This window comes from Nuphar pumila, chromosome 13, assembly GCF_984573655.1.
Source record: "Nuphar pumila chromosome 13, dmNupPumi1.hap1.1, whole genome shotgun sequence".
In the NCBI taxonomy this organism is placed as follows: Eukaryota; Viridiplantae; Streptophyta; class Magnoliopsida; order Nymphaeales; family Nymphaeaceae; genus Nuphar; species Nuphar pumila.
The window spans coordinates 49,199,535-49,226,841 of NC_143261.1; the positions used below are offsets into that span (position 1 = coordinate 49,199,535).

The 27,307-nt window shown below is 39.9% G+C and overlaps 2 protein-coding genes across 3 annotated transcripts; one reads left to right on the forward strand and one right to left on the reverse strand.

Annotated features, from left to right (window-relative positions):
• The first annotated feature begins 3,465 nt into the window (after positions 1-3,465).
• On the forward strand, positions 3,466-7,725 carry LOC149818314 (putative calcium-binding protein CML21). The gene is made up of 4 exons (XM_089985849.1): positions 3,466-3,765; positions 5,404-5,600; positions 6,760-6,934; positions 7,616-7,725. Exons 1-4 carry the CDS (start codon positions 3,570-3,572, stop codon positions 7,714-7,716), a joined length of 669 nt encoding a protein of 222 aa, XP_089841975.1. The 5' UTR covers positions 3,466-3,569; the 3' UTR covers positions 7,717-7,725.
• Positions 7,726-18,498: 10,773 nt separating this feature from the next.
• LOC149818315 (myb family transcription factor PHL7-like) lies at positions 18,499-25,528 on the reverse strand. 2 transcript variants are annotated; one of them, XM_089984176.1, is made up of 7 exons: positions 25,332-25,528; positions 22,177-22,394; positions 21,499-21,575; positions 21,354-21,396; positions 21,182-21,239; positions 20,321-20,390; positions 18,499-19,335 (listed from the first exon to the last, which is right to left on the reverse strand). In XM_089984176.1, the coding sequence occupies exons 2-7, from the start codon at positions 22,382-22,384 to the stop codon at positions 18,697-18,699; spliced, it is 1,095 nt and encodes a 364-aa protein (XP_089840302.1). In that variant the 5' UTR covers positions 22,385-22,394; positions 25,332-25,528; the 3' UTR covers positions 18,499-18,696. The 2 variants fall into 2 exon arrangements, with proteins under 2 accessions (XP_089840302.1, XP_089840301.1); XM_089984175.1 differs by lacking the exon at positions 25,332-25,528 and adding an exon at positions 24,204-24,869.
• Between the last annotated feature and the right edge of the window lie 1,779 nt (positions 25,529-27,307).

A 27,307-nucleotide genomic window follows, 5' to 3' on the forward strand; every position in this document is an offset into this window, starting at 1 on the left:
GCTCATAGGTGGAGCATGACGTTTGCCTTGTGCATGCAGAGAATGCACGTTGGATTCGGCTTGATGGATTTGCATATTTGTGTATGGGAGACTCAATTAAACTTCTAGATTCTCTCACAAGATTGTGAGTTAGCGGAGTGCCCACGTTGAGTAAGAATGACGTTGTTTTGGTCTCTTGAGTTGACATATCCTCAATGGATTGTGTGTGCAAAAAAAGTTATTGTTCGTGGTTCATTGGTTCCTGTGAAAACGTTTTGCTGACTCTGAGAGAGAGTTACAACGTCCTGACTTCGGGAAGGGAGTTCCAGCATTGGGCCAAAGGTGCCCATGTGAGGACGAGTGCTCAGGAAGACGTTTTGAATGACCATTTTGGGGTGATATGCAAGAAGGTGTTCCCCACTTGAGGACTAGTTTGGATCATTGGAAAATCACAAGTTGGTGCTTAAGAGAATTGATATTTTTGCGGCATGCATTAGTGGTCGTCTTTATCTGTGAGGACCACGAAGGGCTTGAAATTGCCCTTGAAGGCACCACAACCATGAGCATAAAGATGACAAGTTTGTCATGCGGGCGAGAATGACCCACTTATGTTTGAGACTGCACTGGGTCTCACGAGCAGAGAATACTCGATGTTGATAAAGCAGAAGACCGTCGTTGTCTAAGTGATCGGAGGCGCGTTAAGGAATGAGACTTGATGTGTTAAAGGTTGTGGCGATGGTGGATGTAAACCAGAACAAGTTGAGTAGGTTGATGAAAAAGAGTAAATCAAAGATAAGTACAAAGGAAAACTAGCATATCAGTGAAGATTGTATTCTTACCTACACTAGCATTGTCGAGGATGATAATAGTTTTTTGTGGGGGAGAATGTCTCAGGCCGATCTTTCGTAATACAATATGTGCAATGCGGAGCTCTACTGAGTGAAAAATGCATATAGTGTACGAATGTGTGGTATGCGTTCGCTTGATCGATGACGTGCGGTGATAGCACAACATGTAATAGGCATCGGTATTGTCGTTAGTGCATCGTTGTCTGACGGCGCAGACGTGAAACGTTGTTTGATTAAGCAGTATCAGCGGATCAAAGCATCTCATAATGTAGAAGTATACAATTGATATGCCTGCTGCACACACAGAAAGCATACTACCCTTGACACCGTATGTACATATGCAGAGAGTCACCTTCAAACCTACAAATGATGCATTGTAAGACAGAGAGAACGAGCAACAGGCAACTTTTTGATGGTTGAAATCCCAACGAGTTTGTAAAGGAGCGAAACCGAATATCAGAACATACTGTTCCTAGTAAAAACCCTTTGTAGCCGAGATATCCCTTTGCTGTATAGATTTGATAGGATACACATTCAGATAGCCTCTTGTAGTTCCGGTTTTTTGGCCAGAAGGCTAGCTAAACATGAAGAGCACTAAGACATATGATCACAACGTGAGGTCCAACTTCAACGTCACGAAATGCATACAACCAATTTAATCATGTTGGACTTTTAGCACCATGTACAACGTGAGGTCCAACTTCAAAGTTACTAAATGCATACAACCAATTTAATCATGTAGGACTTTTAGCACCATGTAGGATCCAACTCAAGTTAACAAATTAACCCAAGGAAATAGTATTTCACACAATGACTGAAATTACATGACGCCTATTATTTGCTCTTTTAAAAACAAAAAGGAAAGTTTGTCTATCATTTTAACTTAACTTTTTTTATATTTATATGGAGAAACCACCCCCAAGATCAGAGACCTAGCCCATCCTGGCAGTGTAAAACTCCCTGAGGCATGACCTTGCCCCCGGAGAGTCGCCACACATGGGTTTTGTGCAAGGGGTGACGCCCATGGGATTTGAACTTAGACGGCCTGCCCAGCGGCCTAGGCCCCATCCCACCACGCCAAACCCCTTCGTGGCCTTTAACGTGTAACTTATTTACTGACTCTTGACATATGCTAATATACATAGTGAGGCTGGTCTATTCATTTTGGGCCCAGTCAGGAAAGCAAGTGCAATCTTTAAGGATGCAAACGGCTAGGATTCAGGTCGGACATGAATCCAAATCCGTTTAGTCGTATTTGGTAGCCAAAGTGGGATCCAATTAATAATTAGATCTGGATTCAATATCAAGTTTTGCATCCGAATATGAGATAAATCCAAATCTGACTAAAAATCTGAATCTGAATACATGTAAATGTTAGATTTGAAAAAATTCAGATTCGGATTAAAGTTTTTCAACTCTGAATCCAAATCCAGATCCGATTATGCTAGATCAGATTAAGTTGGATTGGGTAATGCTCTTCCAAGATGGCTAGGATTGAATGTATGATGGATCCTATCCTATTTCAAATGATGGGATTCGTGTTCTTCCAATAGCCACCCTTTCTGTGGTTAATTTGCCATATTTAAAATGCTTATTCGGTTTCTTCATTCCATAAACAGTTAAAGGACTTTTCTGCAATTTGTTGAAGATAAAAAACTGAAGACTAATGGCAGTGAACAAGGAGCCAAAAAAGTGCTTAATTTAGAGTGAACGTTTCCAAGAGGCTCCTACTTTTCCTAGCCATATCCGTTTCAGATTCTCATACGTGGTGAGTACAGCTACAATTGTGAAGTCCCACCACCTAAAAATAATTCACACCCCAGAACCAGAGGACCCATCAAACCCTTTTTCTTCCATTCCCCATCTACTTTCAAAATCTTTACATCCTTCATCTTGGTATTGGAATTCCAAATCCCATATGGTTTTCCTATTGGAAAGCTGAAAACCCATAAAAGGATCATCAAAGCTGTTGAGTTTTTATGCATGGTGTGTGCATTGCTGCCTTTCATATTCTAACACCTCTTTAGCTGTTGGACTCTTATGTACTGTATGCATGGTGTGTGCATTGCTGCCTTTCATATTCTAACACCTCTTTAGCTGTTGGACTCTTATGTACTGTATGCATGGTGTGTGCATTGCTGCCTTTCATATTCTAACACCTCTTTAGCTGTTGGACTCTTATGTACTGTGTGAATAATTGTGCCTAGAGGAGGCTAATTGAAGAAGACCGGGTGAGTGCTCAGATTCGATCTGTTAGTCATTTCTGCAGTATTTCAGTGATGGGGTTTCTGTTTCTTGCATTTATCTAATGTGGGTATCCTTTCATTCTTCATTTTATTGTTTTATTCCTTAGCAATTCTCCGTTGTTGATTGAATTTGCATGGTGGTCTTCCTTTATCTTACGGGGAGTTTTGAGTTGGATGGCTTAAATCTGACCCTTTGATTCATCTAATATGGATGAGAAGCTTAAAACATCATCTGTATTGACAGTATAAGGCCCATCTTAGGCCAAATGAATATTGATAGACTGAGGCTCAAATGATCATACACTTGTGTGCTTTTTTAGTTCTTCCTATTTAGCCATTACTCCTATAGGTGCTCTCAAGTTTGTCACATGTTATTTCTTCAGATATAATGCTCTTAAGTGCGAATCTTCTCATTTATCCACAACTGAGGCTCATATTTTTTTTCTGTTTCCAGGCTTATCCTTGGTTGCGGCTTGTATGCCATCAAGTGGTTATAATGGGTGGCGTACTTGGAAAGGCTGAAGATCCTGAACCTTGTTTATCAGAATCAAAACTAGAGCAAATGGTTGTGGAAGCAATGAAGCGGAGGGCAGCTGAAGGAAGTCATATGAAAACTTTTAATAGCATAATCTTGAAGTTCCCAAAAATTGATGAGAGTTTGAGTAAAGTAAAGAGCATCTTTGAAGAATTTGGTAAGCACTTCTATGATGGTTTAGGTGTTTTGATTTGTAGATCATGGGTACTTGTCACAACCCATCCTTTTTTTGTGAAGCATTTGACATATAGTGTATGAAGACATATATCATCATCACTCCCATGCGGAGCTTATTGATTTATCTACATTCCCTGGTTGGATCCTCATTATCATGTGATAAGGTCTCGACTAGAGATCCTTGCCCAGGAGCTATGCCATATCATATAAAATGCATTTCAGCAAACATGTAGTGTGCGGTCATGACTTGTTACAGCAATTCAAGTTCATTTACAGAGTTTTTTAGCAGAAGACTTTACTAATCGAGCCGGATCTATGCTAAGGATGGTTGGAACTACTGCATGATTAATCCTTCTCTTACTCGGCTGATAGCATATATAATTGACGGGCGGAACTTCTCTAATTAAGTGTTAGTCCACTTTCCAGGAATTAGATCAACCGATCTTTTGATAGACTGAATATGTTCTTGATCTAAGCTTGATTTCCATACCTCATCTGGAGTGATAGTCCTTCTCAGCAACCGAAACATACGTTCCATGGTTCATCATCTTCGTTAGCAATCGACTCTTATGGAAATAGTCAAGAGTGAAGATCTGGCAGCTTCAGATCTGCAGCTTTCATCAACAAGCTGTAGCATAACGTTTCTATTTCAATCGTGATTTAAGAACAGTAGAAGAAGAAAGGTAGAAGAAGAAGAGATGATAGGGATGAGAAAGGATGGAGTGCGTGAGCTCCTTAAGAAATGAGCTAACTCATTTCTAAGGCCCATCCCCACTCAGTGAGGCCCAAGGGATGCCCTGCAGGCGTTACAAACCTCTCCAGAAATTACAAAAGATTTCCCAAGATTCCAAAAGTTCCCTTTCAATAAGCAAGGGTCCTATTTATAGGCCCAGCCCTGTAAGCCTGGTCAACTGTTGAGATGGATGGTCAACCATGGCTGCTAGTGGCTTCCAATCAGAACGTGCCCCTCCGCCTAGTCAGCTCATCCTAATGACTCACCATCCCAGCGTGCATGATTCCAGCTGTCGAGCAACGCCCGTCGACGCATCACCCGCCACACGCGCTGCGTCGCTGCATCATGCCTTGCGCGTTCTCGCTCTCGTTGCGCGCCCATGCGGCGCATGCGCGTCATGCTAATGTGCTCGCGCATGTGCGCCGCACGACCGCAGGCCATGCACGTAGTGCTTCTGCCTACGCCCTGTGTGACTACGCGCCATGCGCATCTGTGCGCCCTGCGCTACTGTGCATCATGCACGTCTTCTCACACATCCTGCGCCATGAACCCCACACATACACCCTGCACCTGTCTCTCCTTGCTTGCACATTGCAGCCTCGGTTCGCCTTGGTTTTGCGCCACACACTCGAACTTACCTGGTTGGTGCTCTGCATGCGTACCTGCTAGGCGCTTGTAGGAGGGTTCGTATCACATGTGACTTATTGAATATTTAGAATCTAGGAAACATATTTAAACTTGAGAAAAAGAAATGCATCCCTCTCGAAAACATCAGCTTCCTTTGCAGTTCGGCTTTTTAAAGTGATAGACTGGCACTTTTGGTCCAAATTCAGAATTCATAAGTTCTTATTTGATTTATAGCAACTCATAGTGTATCCATTGCAGATGAAGATGAAAATGGTACAATAGACCCACAAGAGCTGAATCACTGCTTTGAGAAACTCCAAATTTCTGCAACTGAGGAAATAAATGATCTCTTTGAGGCATGTGATATGAACGAGAGCAGGGGTATGAAATTCAATGAGTTCATCATCCTTCTTTGCCTTGTATATCATCTAAAGGAGCCTCCAACAAATCCTTCTGTATCCTTCACAAAGTCTTTTATCGTTCTTTTATTTATTCTTATTGTTGTTTGCTGCTTTGTCCATGTATGTGTCTGGCATGCATGTGTTTGTGCAAACACATGCTGGAGGAGGTGAAAGAAGAACTTTATGTTTGAGCACGACAATTGCTGTACCAAGCATATATTGACATACTCAGGAAAGATGTATTGACCCATTAAGTATTCCTTTGATACCTTTTAGTAATTTAGTTTGCTTGAAGATCGTGCATTGTTTCCATTGTCCACGTATTGTTAAATGTCGCCACAGTGATTGGTAGTGCTTCCAGGCTTTTGCCTGTTAGCTTCCAGACCAGATCCATATCACATGGATATGGCTGTAGATACAGGGACGTGACAATTTTTATGGAGTTCTCCATTGTGAGTACTATCGAAGTGGATATGGAATAGGTATAAAAAATGAGTATCCTTGCAATGTAGGACCAGATTGAAGGGGTAAACTATCCCTTGGCAGATTACAGGAACATCAATGTTCTCGAGCATTTTACGCATAAAACAAGTTGCTTTAATGCACACACCATTTGTCAAGTAGGTGTTTGTTTGAATGTCCATGTGTTGTTTTATTTGCTTTACTTTGATTGGTTTGATACCAATCCAACTACTAAACATGACATGCTGCTTGTGTCTACACAATCAACTTTTTTTTTATCCGAGTGTAGTTCTTTTGTATTTTTTTAACTAATTTAATTTTTTGAGAGGTGGCTTAAGTATCGTTCTTTCCTTTCTTATTGCAAAAATGCATATTCTGTAAAACCAAAAAATAAGAGAGCATAAATAGAATGCTTCTCAGCTGCTACCAAGTCTAATGGATTTATTTGCAAGATTATGATTTACCTCTGTTAAATTCCAGAAAAAAAAGCTATGTTTCTTCCTTTCTAACAGGATTTATGATGATATTATATTAGATACTTAAACTAAAATTTCTCTCTTCATTCATATTGAAAGATGGCTCAATTTTGGACCTGTTGTTTGCTGTTTTCCTTGGCTTATGTCTAATCCCTTGAATCAATGGTGCTGTTTTTCATTTTTTCAAATTCTGATTCTTGTATAGATTTCCAAATTGCTGTTTTCCTTGGCTAATGAAAATCCAGAAAGCTGTTATCTTTGAGTAAAAATATCAGCAATCATGGATGGGATTACCACACCTCGAGGCAACATTTGAGACATTAGTAGATGCATTTGTATTCTTGGATAAGAACAAGGATGGTTATGTTAGCAAGAATGAGATGATACAAGCCATCGATGAAACTACTGCTGGTGAACGTTCATCTGGGTGCATTGCCATGAAGAGATTTGGTTCTCTCTCTCTCTCTCATACAGTAAAAGTGCCAACCTGAAAATTTTTAAGTATTTTAAGGTTCAAATGGCCAAACAACCCTCACTAAGCATCGGGGTCATTTGCTCAAGACTAGAAATCACATGATTTGGCCATCATACACTATCTGGTTTTATCCCAGCCATTAAAATCACCAAATCAACTGTGTCAAGCTACAGTTTGTGGAAATAATATCAGCTTGATCATTTGAATTCTGGAGCCTGTGTTTCAAGAACAACCATCTTATTAAGTGCATCCTGCCCATCTTTTGTTTGGTAGATTAATGCTGAAAACTGCACTCTCTAAATAAACCTTACGCTTCTGATTCTAGAAAATTTCAGTTTGCATGTACCATTGGTACGTGATGTTTGGTGTTTCCATTTTAAAAATTTTTGTCTGTTAGTTGGGTGTATTTGAAACAATATTTGAAGACCCAGAGCTCCAGCTTGGTATTTGAGCAACTCAGTCTGATCACTCCATGTTATTCATCTTAGCTTGAATGACTTGGCTTGAGTTTTATGTGAGCTTCAGTACCTAATAACAGTCCTGAGTTGTGTAACTGGAATATCCAGTTCTGTTCCAAATTTATAAAACTTTGCCCTGTGAATTTTAAGTTTCTATTTTTTTGCATGGATCCTTATGGCTGCTTTTTTTTATTGCAGAAGAGATGGACTGGAATCAAAATGGCATGGTGACGTTTAAAGAGTTCCTTTTTGCATTCACTTGGTGGATTGGTATTGATGCTGAAGATGAAGATGACTGAGCACATTATCACCAAATGAGTATCTTGATTCATCATGGAGATGGCAAAGATCCCACACCATTCCAATAATGACAGGTATATCCAAAGGCGTAGCTGGGGGGTGGCAGGACTGGGCTGTAGCCCAGTCCTGCCTCCCGAAACAGTAAAAAAATAAAATAAAATTTTAAAGCCCAGCCCTGATTCCATATGAAATAGATTTTTATCCATTTTTGTAGCCCAGCCCAGCCCTGACTGCAGCAAATAGTTTGATTCGTCCATATGAAATAGATTTTTATTAATAATTGTAGCCATTTTTTATTTTATCTCAAAAAAAAAAAATTCGGGGGCGCTGCGCCCCCCCCCCCCCCCACCTCACATGAATCCTAGCTACGCCACTGGGTATATCAGATCATACTTCAGTTCAGTTGATGGCCATGTTCATCTCTCGCTAGAAGGTGATAGTTGCCAACCAAACTGCGAGAAAAAATACAGGAAGATGGAGACTGAAATTCAGTTATGGGGAAGGCAGTTACCTTGACTTTACGCCAGAAGTTTAGCTCATTGAGAGTCTGTATAGTTTGCTAGTGATTTCCCCACAAAGACATGGTGGTGTTGTGCTAACTTTTAGGATAAACTGGAAACAGATGAACCCTTCAACAGGACCATATTGATTCATATAAACCTCTCTGGTTAGCACGCTAAGAGTGTTAGAGTTTCTCTCAATTATTTTTTTTGGGGTGTTGAAAAGAGGAAGAAAGTTAACCATGCGTTCCTTGCTAGACATGGGTGATGGGTGAGTTGACCTTCATGAACCAATAATAACTTGGTTGGTATTTCCTTAAGGGCCCTTTTGTTTCAGCCATGGGAAAGGGAACTCCGTGGTAAAGGGCCTGCGACTCGAGAAAGGCCCACACATGGCCTTTCCTGTAAGGAAAACATGTGGTGCACTGTACCCGCAACATGGACTGATCATTTTCATTCCGAGCATGTTTACCACTGAAACAAACGGGTTCCCATCCAAGAGCAAAGGAGGTTTATGACTTCATTATATACCTCCAATCATGATCTTGCAAAAGATTTGCGAACTATGAAAACACGAATGGCTGCCCAGGTTTTTGCAGGTTGCTTAGTTGGCTGCCATCAATTTAAGAAACATGAATACTTGACTGCCTTGTTGTGTTTCAAAAACAAGGCTAGATCAGGCTGGCTGCCATGTACAAATGCATGCCAGTTCTTCCCTAGACTATCCTGTACACTGGTGTTAGTTCCAACAGTCTCTTTGTGTACATTGCAGCTGACAATGTAAGTCATCTTCTAGGGGCAGGATTATTCTGATTTTTCACAATACTGTATCTTATATTGTCACATGGATACGGCTGTAGATAAGGGATACAGTCATTTTTATGAAGTTTTCCAACATAACTAGTAACATAAGGTAGCTCGTTGTCTCACAAATCTTTGAATCTCTTGCCCATTGGGATGCATTTCAGAATTATGGTGAGTTTTCATTTTCAAGAATTCTCACTGGTGCTCAAGTTTCTAGTATTTAGAAAGATCCATTCTGGATCTCCAAGAAATCTGTAAAATAAGCAAGGCATGTCACAAGTTCGAAACCAACGGGTAGCACCCCTTGCCACAAGGTCGAAGCTGGGTGTACTCCCGGTGCGAAGGAGGGACTCAAGGGTTTTACCAACCGGAGGGGTGGTTCTTGGATTATCCAAAAAACGAATGTAAAATACCCCTTGCAGGATTTTATACCCACTCTAAATCATTTGAAAAATGATTTTTCTTATGCCAGTGAACATACGACAGCCTTTCTTTTATAATATAAGAAAGAAATTCATTGCAATATGTGATCTTTCTGAGAAAGGTATCAGTTGAGTCGCTTCATCTTTGGGCTTAAATTTATGCTGAAACATGCCAACCACAAGAAAGGATTATTCTGGACCTTCAAATTTTTAATCCAATGGTGCAGATCATATGCTTACTGCATTGCTTTTGCAACCGGCTTTTGTTGCTGTAAGTCGTGCGCTACATAGCCCCAAGGGGTTTGGCATAGTGGGAGGGAGTCTTGGCCACTAGACGGGTGATCAGGGTTCCATTCCCATGGGCATCAGCCCCTTGCATATAAGAAGCAAGGGCATTATGTCCCTTGCTCGTGACGAAGCAAGGTAACACCCTTAGGGCAATGGGTGCACCACAGGTTTACACCACCGGGAAAGCGGCCGTAAATATGGTAGGCATAACCTGCACGACTAGGTCTCTGATCCTGGAGATGGTTTTCCGGTTCCTGATAAAAAAAAGGACGTGCACCACATACTGTGTTTGATATTTAATGTCTTTCAGAAGAATCACTAGGGCCCAACTTTCCCGTTCCTAGGAAGTCAGAATCTGAATGTTCATTTTGTATTTTTTTCTATGAACCCTTGCTGAGAACCAGGCCACTTAATTGACCCAACCCACATCCAGGCAAACCTTGGGTGAGGCCCACAACCACCCTGCCTTATATGGCCCACCTTCAAAAGCTATGGACGCACCTAGGGTTGGACATCGGGCTGGCTCGACAGGGCCGAAATATATTGAGGCCCGAGCCCGGCCTAAATTGACTATATTCAGGCTTGGGTTGAGTTCAGGCTCTGGTCGGGCCCTTTAGACCCAACCTAGTTACCGGGCAGGGCCCTGTGCATTTTCACATAGGGCCTGGGGTGCAAAATGCAGCTCGAGTCCAACCCGACCCGGGCTGGGTATCGGACAGCCCACGGGCTACGAGGCCCAGTGTTCACCCCTAGATGCGCCCGTGCACCAGTAGGGTTCGATCATGTGCCTTCATCTCAACGCCTTCACAGCCACCCCACGCTGGTCGTTTTGTAATTTAGATTAAGCGTCACTGTCTTTTTGCTTACTACGAACCCGTTCACATGGTTAAGGCAATGTGTGATTGTCCATGCTCTCCTAGGCATCCCATTATCAGTTTTCCATGCAGTAAAACCAAAGGAAGCACCTTTCTAGCACAAGAAGGTTAGTTCTTGAGATTTTGATGCCGAGCAGAGGGCTGGTCCACTGTGGGTACAAACCCTCCAGGACCAGGTGTCACCATCATCACAAAAGAAAAAGGAAAAAGAAAAAAGAAAAAAAAATACATCTCGATCTGCTCTATACGTGCTTATGTAATGGGTCGGGTTTGTATCGGGTATCTGATCAGACCCGAACCCCAATTCTGGGGGTATAAGTGCAAAGCTGAACAATGTTCGGGTTCCTCCCAGCAATATGTGTTGGTTTGGATTATGATTTTTGTTGGGTACCAGACCCGATTATTTTATATGTATTTTCAGTAAAGTAAATTTATGAAATTGTGCAGGTCGGATTTGAAATTTTATTTTCAATACTCGAAAAAACCCTAACCTCGCCATATGTTTATGAACTGATTTGGGTATACCCTGATAGGGATGACAGTGGACCGGAGGAAAATGGAGCCTCACGTCGTTTGAACCAGAGATGGAGGACATGAAACGGGGATGGAGGTTGAAATCAAAACCCGTGTGGGGATGAAAGCGGGTATGGACTTATGCTTTTCCCCATCCCCGATCCTTCTTTAGGGATAGCAGTGGACTGGGGAAACAGAGCCCCGCCACACCTCGTTTGGACCAGGGATGGAGGACATGAAACGGGAATGAAGGCGGGGATAGAGGTTAAAATCAAAACCCATGCAGGGACGAAAGGCAAGATTTTGAGACGGGGTGAGGGTATCGACTGCCATCCCTATACCTTGATGGGTTGGGTACCCGACTCGTTGACAGCCCTACATGCATGTGTGTTCTCTTTATAATGTTAGCAAGTTAGTCTAGGAGCCTAGGAAGACCTCGTTGATTGTTCAATAGAAAGGAGCTACACCCAACTCACGAATGCAAGGATACCTTGTTGGGGGGGTGAATTTCTCCGCTCGTCCGGAGTCGCCGGTGCCTCAGCCACCAGATGGTCGGAGCCCCTGCAAAAACAAACACACAGAATGCGTACCTGAGGCGGCCATTGCCGGAGGGCGGAGGATGTTGCCGGAGAGAGGTTTCCTTCAACTCAGCCGGTCTGCAGCCACCACAAGCGCAAGCCTCCAAATGCCACCGGTGAGTCGACTCTATTTCCTCTTTCACTGTGTTTTTCACTGTATAAACAGATTTGATTTCCACACATTTTCTCCCGTATGAGGTTGCTCATGAAACCACCTTCTTATAATCACCGAATGAGAATGGTTGAACAACCGTTCCCCTTTTTATTCGGTGATGGGTTTAACGGAAGGAGCACTTTATGTGGGGAAACGTTACCCACATCGTGGGTAACCACCACCAACGTGGTGGTTTAACCCAACATTCTCCCACTTGTTCCGATGATAAACCCTTTAACCAGAAAACCTTATGGGAATAACTTGATGAATAGAATGACATTTTTATTCTATTCTATAGGTAACAACAACCATAATGAGAATAAAAAACTAAAAGTGGTCACTTTATTTATGTGCATATGTCAAAAAGAGTTTAACAATCCCATCCTCATTACATGTTCGGAATATAATCCCGGTGCTAGCCCTTTAGTAAGAGGATCAATGATCATCTCTTTTGTACCAATATTAACAATATGCACTAAATGATTCTCCGTCCTTTTTTTAACAACAAAAAACTTTAATTTCATATGCTTACATGACGCAATACTTTTGTTGTTGTTCGAAAAGGACACAAGAGCTTCATTATCACAGTAGACCTTCAGTGACTTCTCAATGAAATCGACCACCTTTAACTGTGATATGAAGTTCTTTAACCATATAGCCTGCGAAGTAGTCTAGTACAATACTATGAATTCTGCCTCCATGGTGTGGACAGCAGTGGTCGTCTGCTTTTCACTCCTCCAAGATATCACGCCCCCAGCAAGTAAGAAAATGTACCCAGTAGTAGACTTTCTACTATCAAGGCATCCTCCTAAATCCGCATCTGAGTAGCCAATGACCTCGAGGTGATCAACTTTATGATACGTTAACATATAGTCCTTTGTCCCTTACAAGTACCGCAAGACTTTCTTGGCAGCCTTCAAATGGGGTAAACCTGGGTTAGACTGAAATCTGCCAAGTACCCCTACTGCAAACAAAATATTTGGTCGAGAATATGTTTGCGCGTACTACAAGCTACCAACAACTGATGCATATGGATAAGCACTCATCTGTACTTTGTCAATATCGTTATGTGGACAATCCTTTAGGCTCAGCTTGTCACCCTTTGATATGGGTGTAGAACTAGGAGAACAATTCTTCATCCCATATCGCTTTAACACCTTGTCTATATAGGATCTCTAGGAGAGGCCTAGAACACCTTTTGCTCTGTCTCGACGAATCTCAATGCCAAGAACATAAGCATCCTCACCCATATCTTTCATATCAAAATGTGATGCAAGAAACTGTTTTGTTTTTTAAAGCAACTTTATATCGTTGGTTGTAAGTAAAATGTCATCCACATACAACATCAATATAATGAACTTACTCTCACTTTCCTTAAGGTATATACATTGATCAATAATGTTTTCTGTAAACCCGAAAGTCACAATGACTTGGGAAAATTTAATATACCACTGTCAGGAGGCCTGTTTAAGTCCATATATTGATTTGTTAAGCTTGTAAACCAAACAATCATCTTCAGAGAAACCAAGAGGTTATTCCATGTATACCTCTTCATTCAGATCCCCGTTGATGAACGATGTTTTCACATCCATCTGATGTAGCTCTAAGTCATAATGAGCTACGAGGGCCAAAATTATCCTCATTGACTCTTTAGTTGAGACAGGAGAAAATGTCTCATTATAGTCAATGCTCTCCATCTGGGTGAATCGTTTAGCAACCAATCTTGTTTTATGTCTCTCTATGTTACCTTTGGAGTCATTCTTGGTCTTAAAGACCCATTTACACCCTATGGGCTTTACTCCTTTAGGTAATGTGACATGATCCCACACTTGATTTTTAGCCATAGAGTCTAACTCTTCTTTCATGGCTTCTATCCAGTGTGAAGATTGTTTGCTTTCAACAACTTCCATAAAAGTCAACGGGTCATCATCCATATCTATGAAATCACCAGGCTCCTAAAGGTACACCACATAATCAGGATGTATGGCAGATCTCCTAATCCTTGTAGATCTCCAAACAGGTCGTTTCTCAGGCTCAGATTGAACCTGATCATCCTGTTCGTGTTTTTCTGCATTGTCCACAATAGGTTCACTTTGGATTTGTGCATTAACAATCGAATGATCAACCACACCATCATTAGGAATAACAATGTGGTATCTTTTGATATTTTTCTTAACAGGTGACGAAATTGGATCATGTACTTCCTCAAAACCAAGGCTTTGAAGTGCACTCAATCCTACTGAATCATCTTCTAGGAATTTTGCCTTATCTGTTTCAACAATCTGTGGTGAGTGAGATGGGCAATAAAACCTGTACCCTTTTGATCTTTCTGGATAACCAATGAAATATCCAATGGTTGTTCTTGGATCAAAGGCTTTAATGTGGGGGTTATACAGTTTAACCTTTGCAGGACATCCCTATATGTGCATATAAGACAGTGATGGTTTCCTACCTGTCCACAGCTCGTAAGGAGTTTTAGGCACAAATTTCGTAGGAACTTTATTCAAAATATGCACAGCAGTCCTTAAGGCTTCACCCCACAACTTTATGGGAAGTGTTGAATAATTCAACATAACTGTGACTAATTCTTTAAGCGTACGATTTCTCCTTTCAGCTACAACATTCTGATAGGCACTACCAGGCATGGTATATTGAGGCACAATGCCTTCCTCTTTGAGAAATCGCGCTAATGGTCATTCTCTTTGCCCCATCTCAGTAAATCTACCATAATATTCGTCACCTCTATCAGACTTGACTATCTTAATAACCTTATCAGTTTGTTTCTTTACTTCTTTCTTAAATTCCTTAAACATCTGAAAAATATCAGATTTTTCAAAGATCAAGTAGAGATACATATACCGAGAATAGTCATCAATAAAGGTGACAAAATATTGTTCGCCTTTGTAACAGGAGAAAAACGGTCCACATACATCCGTATGGACTATCTCCAATATCTCACTGCTGCGTTTGGCACCCTCTTTATATGTTTTGTATGCTTAGCCTTTATACAATCAACACATGGGTCATTGTCGGTAAAATCTAGAGATTTCAAGATCCCTTCATTTACGAGTCTCTTTATTCTCTTTTCAGAGATATGACCCAACCTTCGATGCCAAAGTATGTAAGATTTATCATTTATCAAGCTATATTTATTTCCAACCAATGCGTATTTAGAAGTCAAAGACTCCGGAGTTTGGATTTTCACATTCAATCTATATAAATCATCATAAACTGATGCAGAACCAATTTCAATTGAATTTCTGAATATGAACAATTTGGAATTTTCAAACTTAAAACAATATCCAAATTTATCCAACTTTGACATTGAAATTAAGTTTCTACTATACGATGGAATATAAAAGACATCATGAAAATATAAAACTATGCTTGTATCTAGAGTAATCCTGCAGGTTCCAACACTCTTCACATGTGAATGCATCTTGTTTCCTGAATAGATGCTTTTCTCATGCATTGTTGGTTCCCTTCTGCTCATGAACAGTTGTAGACAGTTGAAAATATGAACAGTAGCACCAGAATCAATCCACCAGCTATTTTCAGAAATTTGTAATAAATTACATTCATGAAAAACAAATGACAAATTACCTCTCTTTTTCAACCACTTCTTGTATTTTATGCAATTTGTCTTTATGTGTCCCTTATTCTTGCAAAAGAAGTACTTTATGAGAGCAAAATTGGATTACTTTTCTTGAGATGACTTATCCCCAGTTGGCTTCTTGCTAGCATTTCTCTTAAATGCATTCTTCCTTTGTCCTACCTTGGATGTATGTGAAGCCATATGTGCACTCTGCACCTTCTCCCCTTTCAACCTCTCTTCTTCTTCAACACACTTGGACATAAGTTCATTGAACGTCCATTCATCATTATGTGTGTTGTAAGATATTTTGAAAGGTTTGTATTCCAAAGGTAAGGACGTTAGAACTAAATGCACTAGGAAAGAATCAGAGATGGTGAGCTTCATGTCATTTAGCTGAGACGCTATGTTCTTCATCTCCAAAATGTGTTGGCGAAGATATGAGTTTTGCCATCAGGGTACTGGCTTTGGCCTTGTTTGAACTCATAAATTGTGCCTCAATGGCATTCATGAATTCTTTCACTGTTCTGCATTGTGGGATAGCACTACGAATGTTCTTAGCTACTTTAGATTGCAAAAGCAACAAGCTAAGCTTATTCGAGCGCTCCAACTTATCAAAAACAATCTTTTGATCAGCAGTACTCTGATCAGTGAGGGCAGCGGGTTCATCTATCCTTAGGGCCAGATCTAAATCCATATACCATAATGTAAAAGGAACAATTTCTTTCCAATCACTAAAATTAGATCCATCAAGAAAAGGTATAGAGCTAGAGTCATCTAAAATCATAGAACTAAAAAATGCATGACAAAAGACACATATCAAGAAGCATTCGTACGAGACTAAACTTTAATAGAAAAAGCAAAAGAATAAAGGCCCTTGATATGCTTATTTCCTGGCGAGTGAAGGGGGTCATCAGAGTCCTACTTTGGTAAGAGCTCTGACATACGAAACCACTTCGCCTACCGACCATATTCAATAAAACTAAGGTTCTTGTGAAGTTAGACCATCAACACAAGGTACCTTTGGATACACATGTGTGATGTATCTCGACACATTTACCTTATTCTACCCTACTTAAATTTCAAACATGATAAAACTACCTTTGGGTCGTTTATCGTTTTATGAATATAAGTACAACAGTAATATTGGCTAAAACCATATGATAATACAATATTTTGATAACATACGTGTATTCAGTCACTTTGGTGACATGAATACACTTAGTTATAACTATCCTTGATGCTAATATTATATACACATTTATACATGCATAATTACAAATAAATGCATGAGCAATAACTCAAGCCAAGCTTAAATGGGTAAAACCTTGGGTCCTCAAGCAGGAACCAGTTTGAAAGCACTCTGAACCGGACTGAAATAGCCCCAAATCGGTCATCCAAGGGTTTGAATCGGCTTTGAACCTTATGAAATGGGTCAAATATGAACAAAAGTTTATAAAAAAACCATATAACCGTATGCCAAAATCTCTGTATTCTCTTATATTTAAGAAAACAGGGTCTTAGCATCTCGAAACCGGTGAGAAACTGGAAGGAGTCGGTCAAAAACGGCTCTGAACCGGTCCCGAAAAGGGGCTGAATCAGTCCCTGATCCGGTTCAGGCCAAATAGTGCCTGGACTCTATTGGATCCGGGTAGAAACCCGACTATAACCGGATCCGGGTCAGACCCGGTTTGTAACCAGATCTGGGTTGAACCCGGTATTACTGGATCCGAGTCAGACCCGATAACAATTGCATCCAGATCGGACCCAGTACTTACCGGATCCAAGTCAGACCCGGTTATAACCAGATCTGGGTCTGCCCGGGGTTTACTGGATCTGGGTCTGACCTGGGTATAATGGATCTGATATTAACCAGATTCGATCTGAACTGAATACCGGACCCGATCCGGTTACACCCGTTAAAAAAATTGAAAAGGGGCAGAAAACCCTGATTTTTCTCAAAAGAGGGGTTTTCCCCATCTTGTAGTCGGCGACCAATGTCGCCTGCCGATGACCCAATGTCGCCCGTCAACGACCAACGTCGTCTGTCGGCGAGCCGCCACACCTTTCGACGACCCTCACGGAGCCCAGACCCGGTGCAACTGCTTTACCGGAAACCCAAAGTGCCGCCAGCTGGATGCTTGCATCGTCGAATAGTGCTCGGCCAGAATAACAGCGACTCTGCACGGCAGTCTCAGGCGACGGCGAAAGAACCAGCAACCTATTGGCCTCAGGTAAAAACCCGAAACCTCTAATTTTTTTTTTGATGTCTGTCGGCCAACGACGACATTCGTCGACTGTCGTCGATTGGCTGCAGAATCGCCCCACGGCGATCTGCTATGTCGGACGGCCAGAGCACACCCCGCAGCGGATGCGGGGTGTGGGCCCATAACCCATTGTTGGGGGGTGTGAGTTTCACCGCCGGTCCGGAGTCGCCGGTGCCTCAGCCACCAGACGGTCAGAGCCCCTGCAAAAACAAACACACAGAATGCGTACCTGAGGCGGTCATTGCCGGAGGGCAAAGGATGTTGCCGGAGAGGGGTTCCGTTCAACTCAGCCGGTCTGCAGTCACCACAAGCGCATGCCTCCGAATGCCACTGGTGAGTCGACCATATTCCCTCTTTCACTGTGTTTTTTTTCACTGTATACACAGATTTGATTTTCACACCTTTTCTCCCGTATGAGGTTGCTCATGAAACCTCCTTATAATCACCGAATGAGAACGGTTGAACAACTGTTCCCCTTTTATTCGGTGACGGGTTTAACGGAAGGAGCACTTTATGTGGGGAAACTTTACCCACATCGTGGGTAACCACCACCAATGTGGTGGTTTAACCCAACATACCCCTCTGGGAACATGCCTTTCCAAGCCCTATTAAGTGCCTTCTTGACTGCTAATCAGCCATTTTTTGAACGTAGTTTAAAGAATAATGGTACAACTCTGTTTTCTTGGACTTTTTTAAAATTTCACGAATATTCCTCTAAAAAAAACTCATTTTACTTAAATTTGTAATACACAAGTGGGCCAAAAAGATCACGACCGCCATCAGGCTTCCATCCAACAGAAAGCACTTTTAGATAGCAAATACTGTAAGTGACATGCAAATATTCATCATACCGGACAACAAAAGTTATTACATAATAATTACTACAAAAGAAAAGAAAAAAAAAGTAAGCTAAAGTTACATATAACGCGAAAGTAGAACCAGATACCTTCACCTTGTATATCTATTGATTGAAGAACTGTGCTCTTCTACACGCCATTGCCACCAGACATGTTCTCAAATGCATATCCGTCACAAAGTGACGCAAAGGAATTGAAATTCCCGGTCATGCCGCCAGCTGGATAGATCTGACTCACCGTCTCCTGCTGCCCGAAAATCAACCCAGCGCTTGATTCCAGTATAGAGTGGGAGAGCATCATCTCTAGCTTCACACCCATGCTGTCCTGTGTGTTGGCCGACTGCAAATGCTTCTGCTCTGCATTTCCATTTCCAGACTGAGGCATCACAACCTGCTGCTTCTTAACCAGCCTCTCGCCATTTGGGCTATCCACCGAGGAATTGACATGGCAGCCAGAATCTGGAGTGGGGGGCTCATCGTGTGAGGAGAAGGATTCATCTCTAGAAAGACTCTTGGTAGTGCAGTTTGTCAGTTCTTTTGTGGAGTCATTGGTGGCTTTGTCTTGCAATGGTGGTGCCTCTGATGTTGCAACTGGGGTCGAGGGGTCAGTTTTGTTGTCTGGCTCGGGTGAGTGATCACCTATTGCTGACACAATTCCAGCAGCAGAAAGATCACCATTGAGCACACCAGTCAGGCGTTGCTGTTCTTCTATGATCTTCTGTAGATACTTTCCTTGAGCTTCAATACGTAGCTGTAACTGCCTTTGCACCTGCACATTTCATGCATGCAAAAAGGAAACTTTACAAAATCAAAAAGCACAAATTCAACCAGAATCATTAAGCAAGGACAAGATCCTAGATCCCAACAAAAGAAGTATAACAATAGCACTTTGATTTATTACAAAAAACAAAATTAACCTGCCAATTGCTATCCATTGAAGGCTTTAGAGTGTCAGCATTATTCATGGTTCAGCTAAGCCTCAAAAACTAAGTATTGTCAATTGTGATTTTAGTCCTTGGATGACCCTGAAACTTGGTTAACTCAGAACCGCAACGCTTGGCTTGGGCAGGTAGATTAGATCCAACACAAATATAAACAACATATATAATCAGTAATAGGGCACAGCGCAGTCCAACTAAGTCAAACAAAACATATATTAGGGCATGCACTTCCTACTTGGGGCTGACATGGCTCAGGTTGATTCACCATAGTCAAGGGACAACATGGGGAATAATAAATGCACATGCTTGTCCTGAAGCACCAGAGAACGGACTATTTCTCCATAAGAGCACAAAATAGTAACTTTGATACAATGGAAACTTACAGGACTCGGCAATCAGGTTGAGTCAAACAGAACATGTACTAGTGCATGCACAGATACACTTGCTATTTGGAACAGATATAGGTCGTGCTGATTCACCATAATCGATGCCAACTTGGGGAATTAAAAAATCCACAAACCTACCCCAAAGTGCCAGAGGGACAAGGCAAAGGACTATTTCGGCATGAAAGAACAAATAGTAGCTTGGAGATTATGGGAACTTTAAAAAAAGAAGTAAATATATTATAAAATTAACAAAACAAATCAGAAAGAAATAAAAATTGCATCATTTTCGTACCCAAGAGAAGCATAGGGCCACCACAAAAGCATACTTCTATAGAAAGTTGAAACTCTAAAAGTTGGGAAACAAAACAATAAAAGAAAAAAAGGAAAGCGACTGTAAGCTGGAAAATATACAAGAGAGATGGCTTGCCTCTAGCTGCTCATGCAACCTCTTTTGAACCTCCATTTGCAACCTCAAAGCCTCTGTAATTTGCATTCCACTACATTCGAAAAAAAAATACTATAAGCAAAAAAAAATCTTTCCAACGAACAACCTTTTAAGGGTTAAAATTTGCTATTTAAAGAAATAAATTGTGCAATACTCAGCGGTTAGCAACATGAAACTGCCCTATTGCTTTTATAATTTGTGTAATTCAGCTGTTGACCATATCATGACTGGAAATATTTTCTAGGATATTGAAAACAAGGGAAAAAGAAAAAGGCATCCATTTTCATTAAGTCATAATCGAGACCAAGATGCAATTATGTCAACAGTGAGCCTTTTAAAAAGCCATATTTGCCTCAGTGGAAGCATGTTCATGCAGTCCAACATTTTTGCCGCCTCAAAGGAAAACGTTTATACTACAAAAATGACTAAGTCTTGGTACTCCACCAACTATGTGAAATATGATGTTCTTGAACTTTAACCTTTACACTAGTGACAACAATGGATTACATGAACTTCATACAATTAGGAAGCCATCCATTATTAATTTCAAAGAAGCCCTAATTTTGCTGGAGACATTCAAGAGTTAAACAATGGCAGATAAACAAATATAAAAATGAAACCAGAAAAGCTTGTAAGTTAGAAAACAAACACAGAAATATGCATTTTTGTATAGATGACTGGACCATTGACTTCATGTAATTATGAAAATGCAGACCACATCATGCTATTCTATACAATTGCAAAAAAACATATACACTATCTGAATGCATAAAACTATGTAATGTTAGATTGTTCAGAAAATAAGCTTTTCATCAACAAGCATTTATCAAGTGTGATACTTACGCTGCAGCATCCAAGCTAGGAAACATGTCACTCGAGTCTTTCATGTCAGTTTTTGTCCCTGCCCAAATTCACAAGCGTCAGAAGATAAATTTCTTCTCAGATGGCAACTTATCAGGATTTTTTTTTAAATATAAATTATAAGAATGCCATGTTTACAATCAGGTTTGTTTACCTTCAAATGAAGACTCGGGAAGGTATTTTGCTAACCGATATTTCTGGATTTACCATGACAACGTTATTTGAAGCCATAAAAGAAAGGAAAAGAAAAAGGAACTAATTTCTGAAAGCTGTTTGTGGTTAGTGCAACAGGGTAATACTTGTAAATGGCTCTTGACATGATATATGGTCAATCCTGGAACTCCCATAACTCTCAGTACACCTTTAGGAGTTGCTCCTGAAAAGAGAAAGGGGAACTTTTGAATTTGTAAACACAATTAAACAAATGAAATTTAAATATTTGCCAGCTTTGAAAATCAGATCTATCATATATGTAATAAGCAAATCATAATTTCCACAACCATGATTTTTTAAACTTAAAGAGGACCTATCCTCGAGCCCCGAAGAAAGTTTTAAATGAAAAAGAAAAAGATGCACCCCACCTCCAAAAGCAATCAAATTTCTGTTGAGAGGGCATGAAGTGAGAAGCCATTACACAATATCTAACAAATTGCACGATCGTTTTGGGTGATCACATGCTTGCTAGATCAGGGATCAATAAAGTTTAGTGCCAAAAGATCTCCTACCACATGTGGCTACTATCTTTAATGCTAAAAAAGAAAGAAAGAAAGAAATATTTAAAAAATAAAAATAAATGTACAGTGATCACATTAAAAAGCAAAGAATGCAAAACTGGTCTCCAAATATTACAGGTATCGAACACAAGGTCTGTTTGCATTTTGATTATTCTCCATTTCGTGTCAGACTACCTCAAAAAAAATGAAAAGCATATTTTTGTCATCAAGCTACAATCTTTCAAGAGGAGAATCAGGAGTTACTATCTGGTCCACCAAGTTGGGCAACTGCATCCACAAATCGTTCATGAAGCTCATGTGTCCACCTCAATCGCTGTCTAGATGCTGGATTGGAATTGTTAAGATTGTTTCCCCCACTACCTGAAACCATAGAGCTGTTATCTAGCTGCTGTTCGTGAGCCATTGGAGCAGTATGAACTAAGTTTCCGCTAGAAACATTTTTTTGAAGCATTTCTCATGACCTGCAAAAGACAGCACAATTTTACACAATGAATAGAAGAATGGAAGTTCTTTAAAAAATCATGTAAGATGAAGTAAACAACAACAACAACAGTGATCTAACAAGCTGGATATTCTATACCAAGTTAGTGATTAGCTTAGACTCTCAAAACCAAGCAATTGACCAAGAAATAAGAACGATGACTGATTTAGTTTAATTTGTGCCGTGTCAACAGCTTCGACCCAACATAATCCCTTTGGTGTAACTTGGGACAGGATTAGAGATCAAGGATAACTGAATCCTACTTAAGTCTATGATGGATAACCAAAACCTCTATCTCATATAGAAGATCAAGGAAAATGTAAGCCTCCAAGTTTATCAAACAAACTACTTCAAGAAGCTTTTTGTATTTTAAGTAGCACTTTGGATAAGTTCTTAAGAGGGTAGAGAAAATATGGAAATAATATGAAAGTGAGCAAAGTTTCAAAGACAACATATTATACAGAAAAACTATGTGGCAAAAAATTTGAACCATGAGGACATATAGTGGCAGTGGCATTAGGAGAAAACACTAAGAGACAGCGGAAAACATTGAGGAAGGTGAGAAATGTGATTTCCTATATCATTGTTGACAATAAGAAATAAAACACAGTTTGGGCTGCAACCTTATTTCCACAGACACATATTTCCATCTGAAGGAATGTTTGCTGATTACTGGTTTAATAAGATTATATGAAAATGTAATGTTATTTTAAAAAATGCACTTCTAAAATGAATTAAGAATGAAAATAGCATGTTGATCAAATCTCAAGCATTCAGAACATCTAAAGTACGACCATATTTGGAAAGGGTAATCATGTGACCCGATTGACACCAAAGAATCAACATCATCTTGGATTTTTTAGGATTAAACTTTATCATGACTACCGAGAAAAGAGTTTTAAATCCTCAGCGAACAAATAAAAATGGACCATAATAACCGTGTCCTCAACCAAAAGATCCAAAACACAAGAAAAACAGAGTACCTAGAAAATCAACCATTCTGATCATTCTTCTGCATACAGTCCACAATAAAAGTCACTGCAAACTTGAAGTTGCCAATCATAAGATATCCCTTTTCCAACTGCATCTCCCCTGAACCCAACCCAAACAAAGCAACAAGAGGGAAGAAGAAAGAAGAAGAAGAAGAAGAAAAAAGCATTCTTATAGTTGTGTTTTCCACTCCATCAGCTAATGCACAACTAGTTTGAAATTTCAGTGGCATAAATTTCTGAGAAAAATATTTCCACCTTTAATATATTATTGCTTCACCATAAAGAAATGTCACAGTGGATTGGCTTCTTGATCCCTAGTTTGTGGACATGTAGCCATTTCAAATCTTTGGACTCCCCCCCTCCCAAACATAAATTTTAAAAGGTGTGATGCTGAAAGCTCATAAATATATGCTGTCATCAACTTCAAAAAAGAAAATATGTTGCACAGGTGTGCCAGCTAAATGTGGACTAGGCGTGCATGATCACCCAAAACATAATTGCATCATATTATGAGGCTTTAAGCAATAAAGCACTTGGGCTCCAGAAGAATTACTTCTTTTGACTTGGGTAAAGACTAAAGAGGCAAAATGAAGGGACATGAGCTGCAATATATGCAGTTTCATTCATATTAGCAAGATACACAAGAAAACAGCAATAGGATCATTCCCTGGTCAAATCATTATTCAATCTTTTTCCTTTTCCAACTATAATAAACATATTTGAAAAGATTTCATCATACACATCCTGAGTGATTGCCAATATTGCTAAATCAATTTCCAATAACATAAAGGTCATACCTGCAAGGCACTACTGATTCTATGATTTTTAGCTTTATTGCAGAAAACGACATGTGAGTATATATGCACATCCCTGAAAAGGTAAGAAGCTTCTCTATTCAAGCATTATAGAGATGCTCCTATCCACTTTTGGAGATTCAGTGGAAAGCTTCTAGAAGCAGAAAACAACATGAAGATGAAACCTCAAATATCTAATTTGATTATTTCAAACCAAAAAATAATAAACCTAGCTCATCGTGAAACTTTGACTTCATTACATAAAAAAATAACGTCAAAATTGATGTTATGCATATTCTGGGGGAAGGAAACCATATAAGTATATAAAGAAAAGAATGCACATGCTGACGAGTCACATTATTTAAATAAGACAGAATTATTAATCCTTGCCTATCTATCCTATCAGAAGTTTTGGTTCGCTTTCACCAATAAACTGTAAATCTCTGAGACCGGGAAAATTATGCACATGAGTTCTTCAAGATTAGATCCCAGAGCAGAGTTCCAAAACCATGTAACATTTTCTCATATGACAGAAAGTCTGAAATGAAAATTTGTTAACTCGACCTGCAAGGACTGAGTCCACAGCCAATGCAGCAAGGAAAAGCACAATCCCAGCGCGACGAACCCTATCAGGGGAAAACCTACATTACAAGAAGCAAAAGTGGCTGCTAAAAATAGGCGGACACATCCTCCGCCCCTAAGACAAGAAATGCATGAAAACCCAGCATCTGGGAGAAGCAGAGTCCCCTTTCCCCAGTACAAAATGGTCGTCAACCCATAAGCCCACATCCAAATGACAAAGGAATTTTTCAAAATCGTTCAGAACCAAACAGCATATTACGCATCTAGTTAACACCAACATCATGATATTCCAGACGCAAAACGCAAATTCCATGATGAGATCACCGAAATCACAAACCAAAAGCTGCATCCCCGACATTCCTTTTCTCAAATAGCAAAACGCCATCTTAACAAAAGTAGAGTCCATGAAAATCACCATTCATGCATCACAATTATCTCAACAAATTGAAAGAAACTAAACGAAATCTACAAACAGAAGTACCCCAAGATCCTAATAAGCATAGTATCACTGATGAGATGATGTAAACGAATGAATCAGCATCTACATACCTTTTACCGAATTGGGGATGCGGAAATTCTCTCTAGGAGATGGAAGAGTAGACAAAAACCGATCTCAAAAGCAGAACTAGACGAGAGAGAGAGAGAGAGAGAGATTGGAGGGGTTCAGACACAGTGTGTGTCCGCAGCATCCGAGAAAGAAGACATGAGATGTTAAAAAGTCAAAGGCCCTAAATTTTTGGCTGCCTGTCTTTTGACTGATTTTATATATATATATATATATATATATATATATATATATATATATATATATATATATATATATATATATATATATATATGAGAGAGAGACTTTTAATGACGATGACGAGAGAGAACCAGAATCATTTCTCTGATTGCAAAGTTTGAAACCATGAAAATGCAATTTTATAACATTGAGATTATTTTGTTTCTGAATTTACTGAAATGCTGTCAATTTCAGAGGAGACAGTTCATCAATTTTTTTTCAGCCTTGAATGACGAAAATACCCCTATCAAATGAAGCATATTACTTGGTCTGTGGATGCTTTCACTGAGTGGATCAAGTTGATTCTTGACAGTTCTTTGGAGTCCCATTAAGTTTCGCCAATTGGTGGGCTGAACAAGTTGGATGTGAATGCAAACTAAGGTTGGTTGGTTTCTTGGCTTAGTTGCTTGGTGAGGCCATGGTTTAGACCAAGTTGGTCGATTCTGAATTGTTTCAGTGATCGCTTTTATTTCTTTCTTGTTACATCTGAGATAGATTGGATGATCAAAGACTGGTTTGGTCATGAGTTTCACATTCAGTTGCCTTATGTTTATAGGGCTATCGGCCCAGATATATATTTGCTAGTGTCTAATACATGTACAATCTAGTTGGAAGATATCAATTCAATCAGACCTCATAGATGTCTTTTCGTATGGTTGTTTGCTAGGGATCACACTAGAATAATCTTTTTCTATGTAAAAAAAATGATTTGTTGGACATAAAATTTTGGTATATTTCCGGCCATTGATCTTTGAAGATCTTGGAAAACCAGTTTACATGTTGGAAAAATATAATTTTTTTATGACGAGAAACCTTTGACAAAGCAAGAAAAAAACCCGGGTGGGGCCCCACGATCACCCTGCCTTACGTTGCCCACCTCTGAAGGCTGCCGACACACCTGTGGGCCAGTGGGGTTTGATCTTGTGCCTTCATCTCAGCTCCTTTACAACCACCCCACTGGCCATGCGGCCTACCCCCACGGTGGTGTTGGAAAAACATAATTCAAAACCTCTTTTCTACTAAAGAAACCATGTAGATCATGTCTATAAGGTTAGAACCAAATTAAAGTAAAGAAAATAGTACTTTTAAGTTTCAACTAGATTGCAAGTTCGAACCCCATGTTATGTTATGGTTGTATAACTGGTAGGGGTCTGCCTAACCCCAGCTTTCTCTGTAGAAAAAACAGTTTCAACTAGATTGCATGTACAAGCAACTGTAGGAAATTTACATCTGCTGTCAATTGGCCGGCATCTGACCCATCAGGGTGCAAGCACAACCCCCACCCAAATAAGGAGCAATTCTAAACACCTTGAAAAAGGTGCCATTTTTTGCAATTATTAAGTTACTTGTTTTTGCAGTAGTTTTATTTTCTAAATGAAGGTTATTAAAATTACTTTTGAAAGTCTGTTTTTTCCTTTTTCCTTCTAAAATAAAATACTCAAATTACCCTTAAAATTAATTATATATTTCAAAAGTACTTAATCCTCATCTCATGTTTTTTTTTTATTATTATTATTATTGAGGTGATAGGAAGACATGGATGGAGGTGATATGAAAAGATATGAATGCTTTGAACCTCACCGAGGACATAGCATTGAATAAAAATGAATGGAGGAGAAGGATTCATGTGGAAGACCCAGAATCATTTTCTTTGTTGGTTCATATCGCCGACCCCAATTGTTTTGGGATGAAGGCGTAGTTGTGGTTGTTGTTGTATTATTATTATTATTATTATTATTAT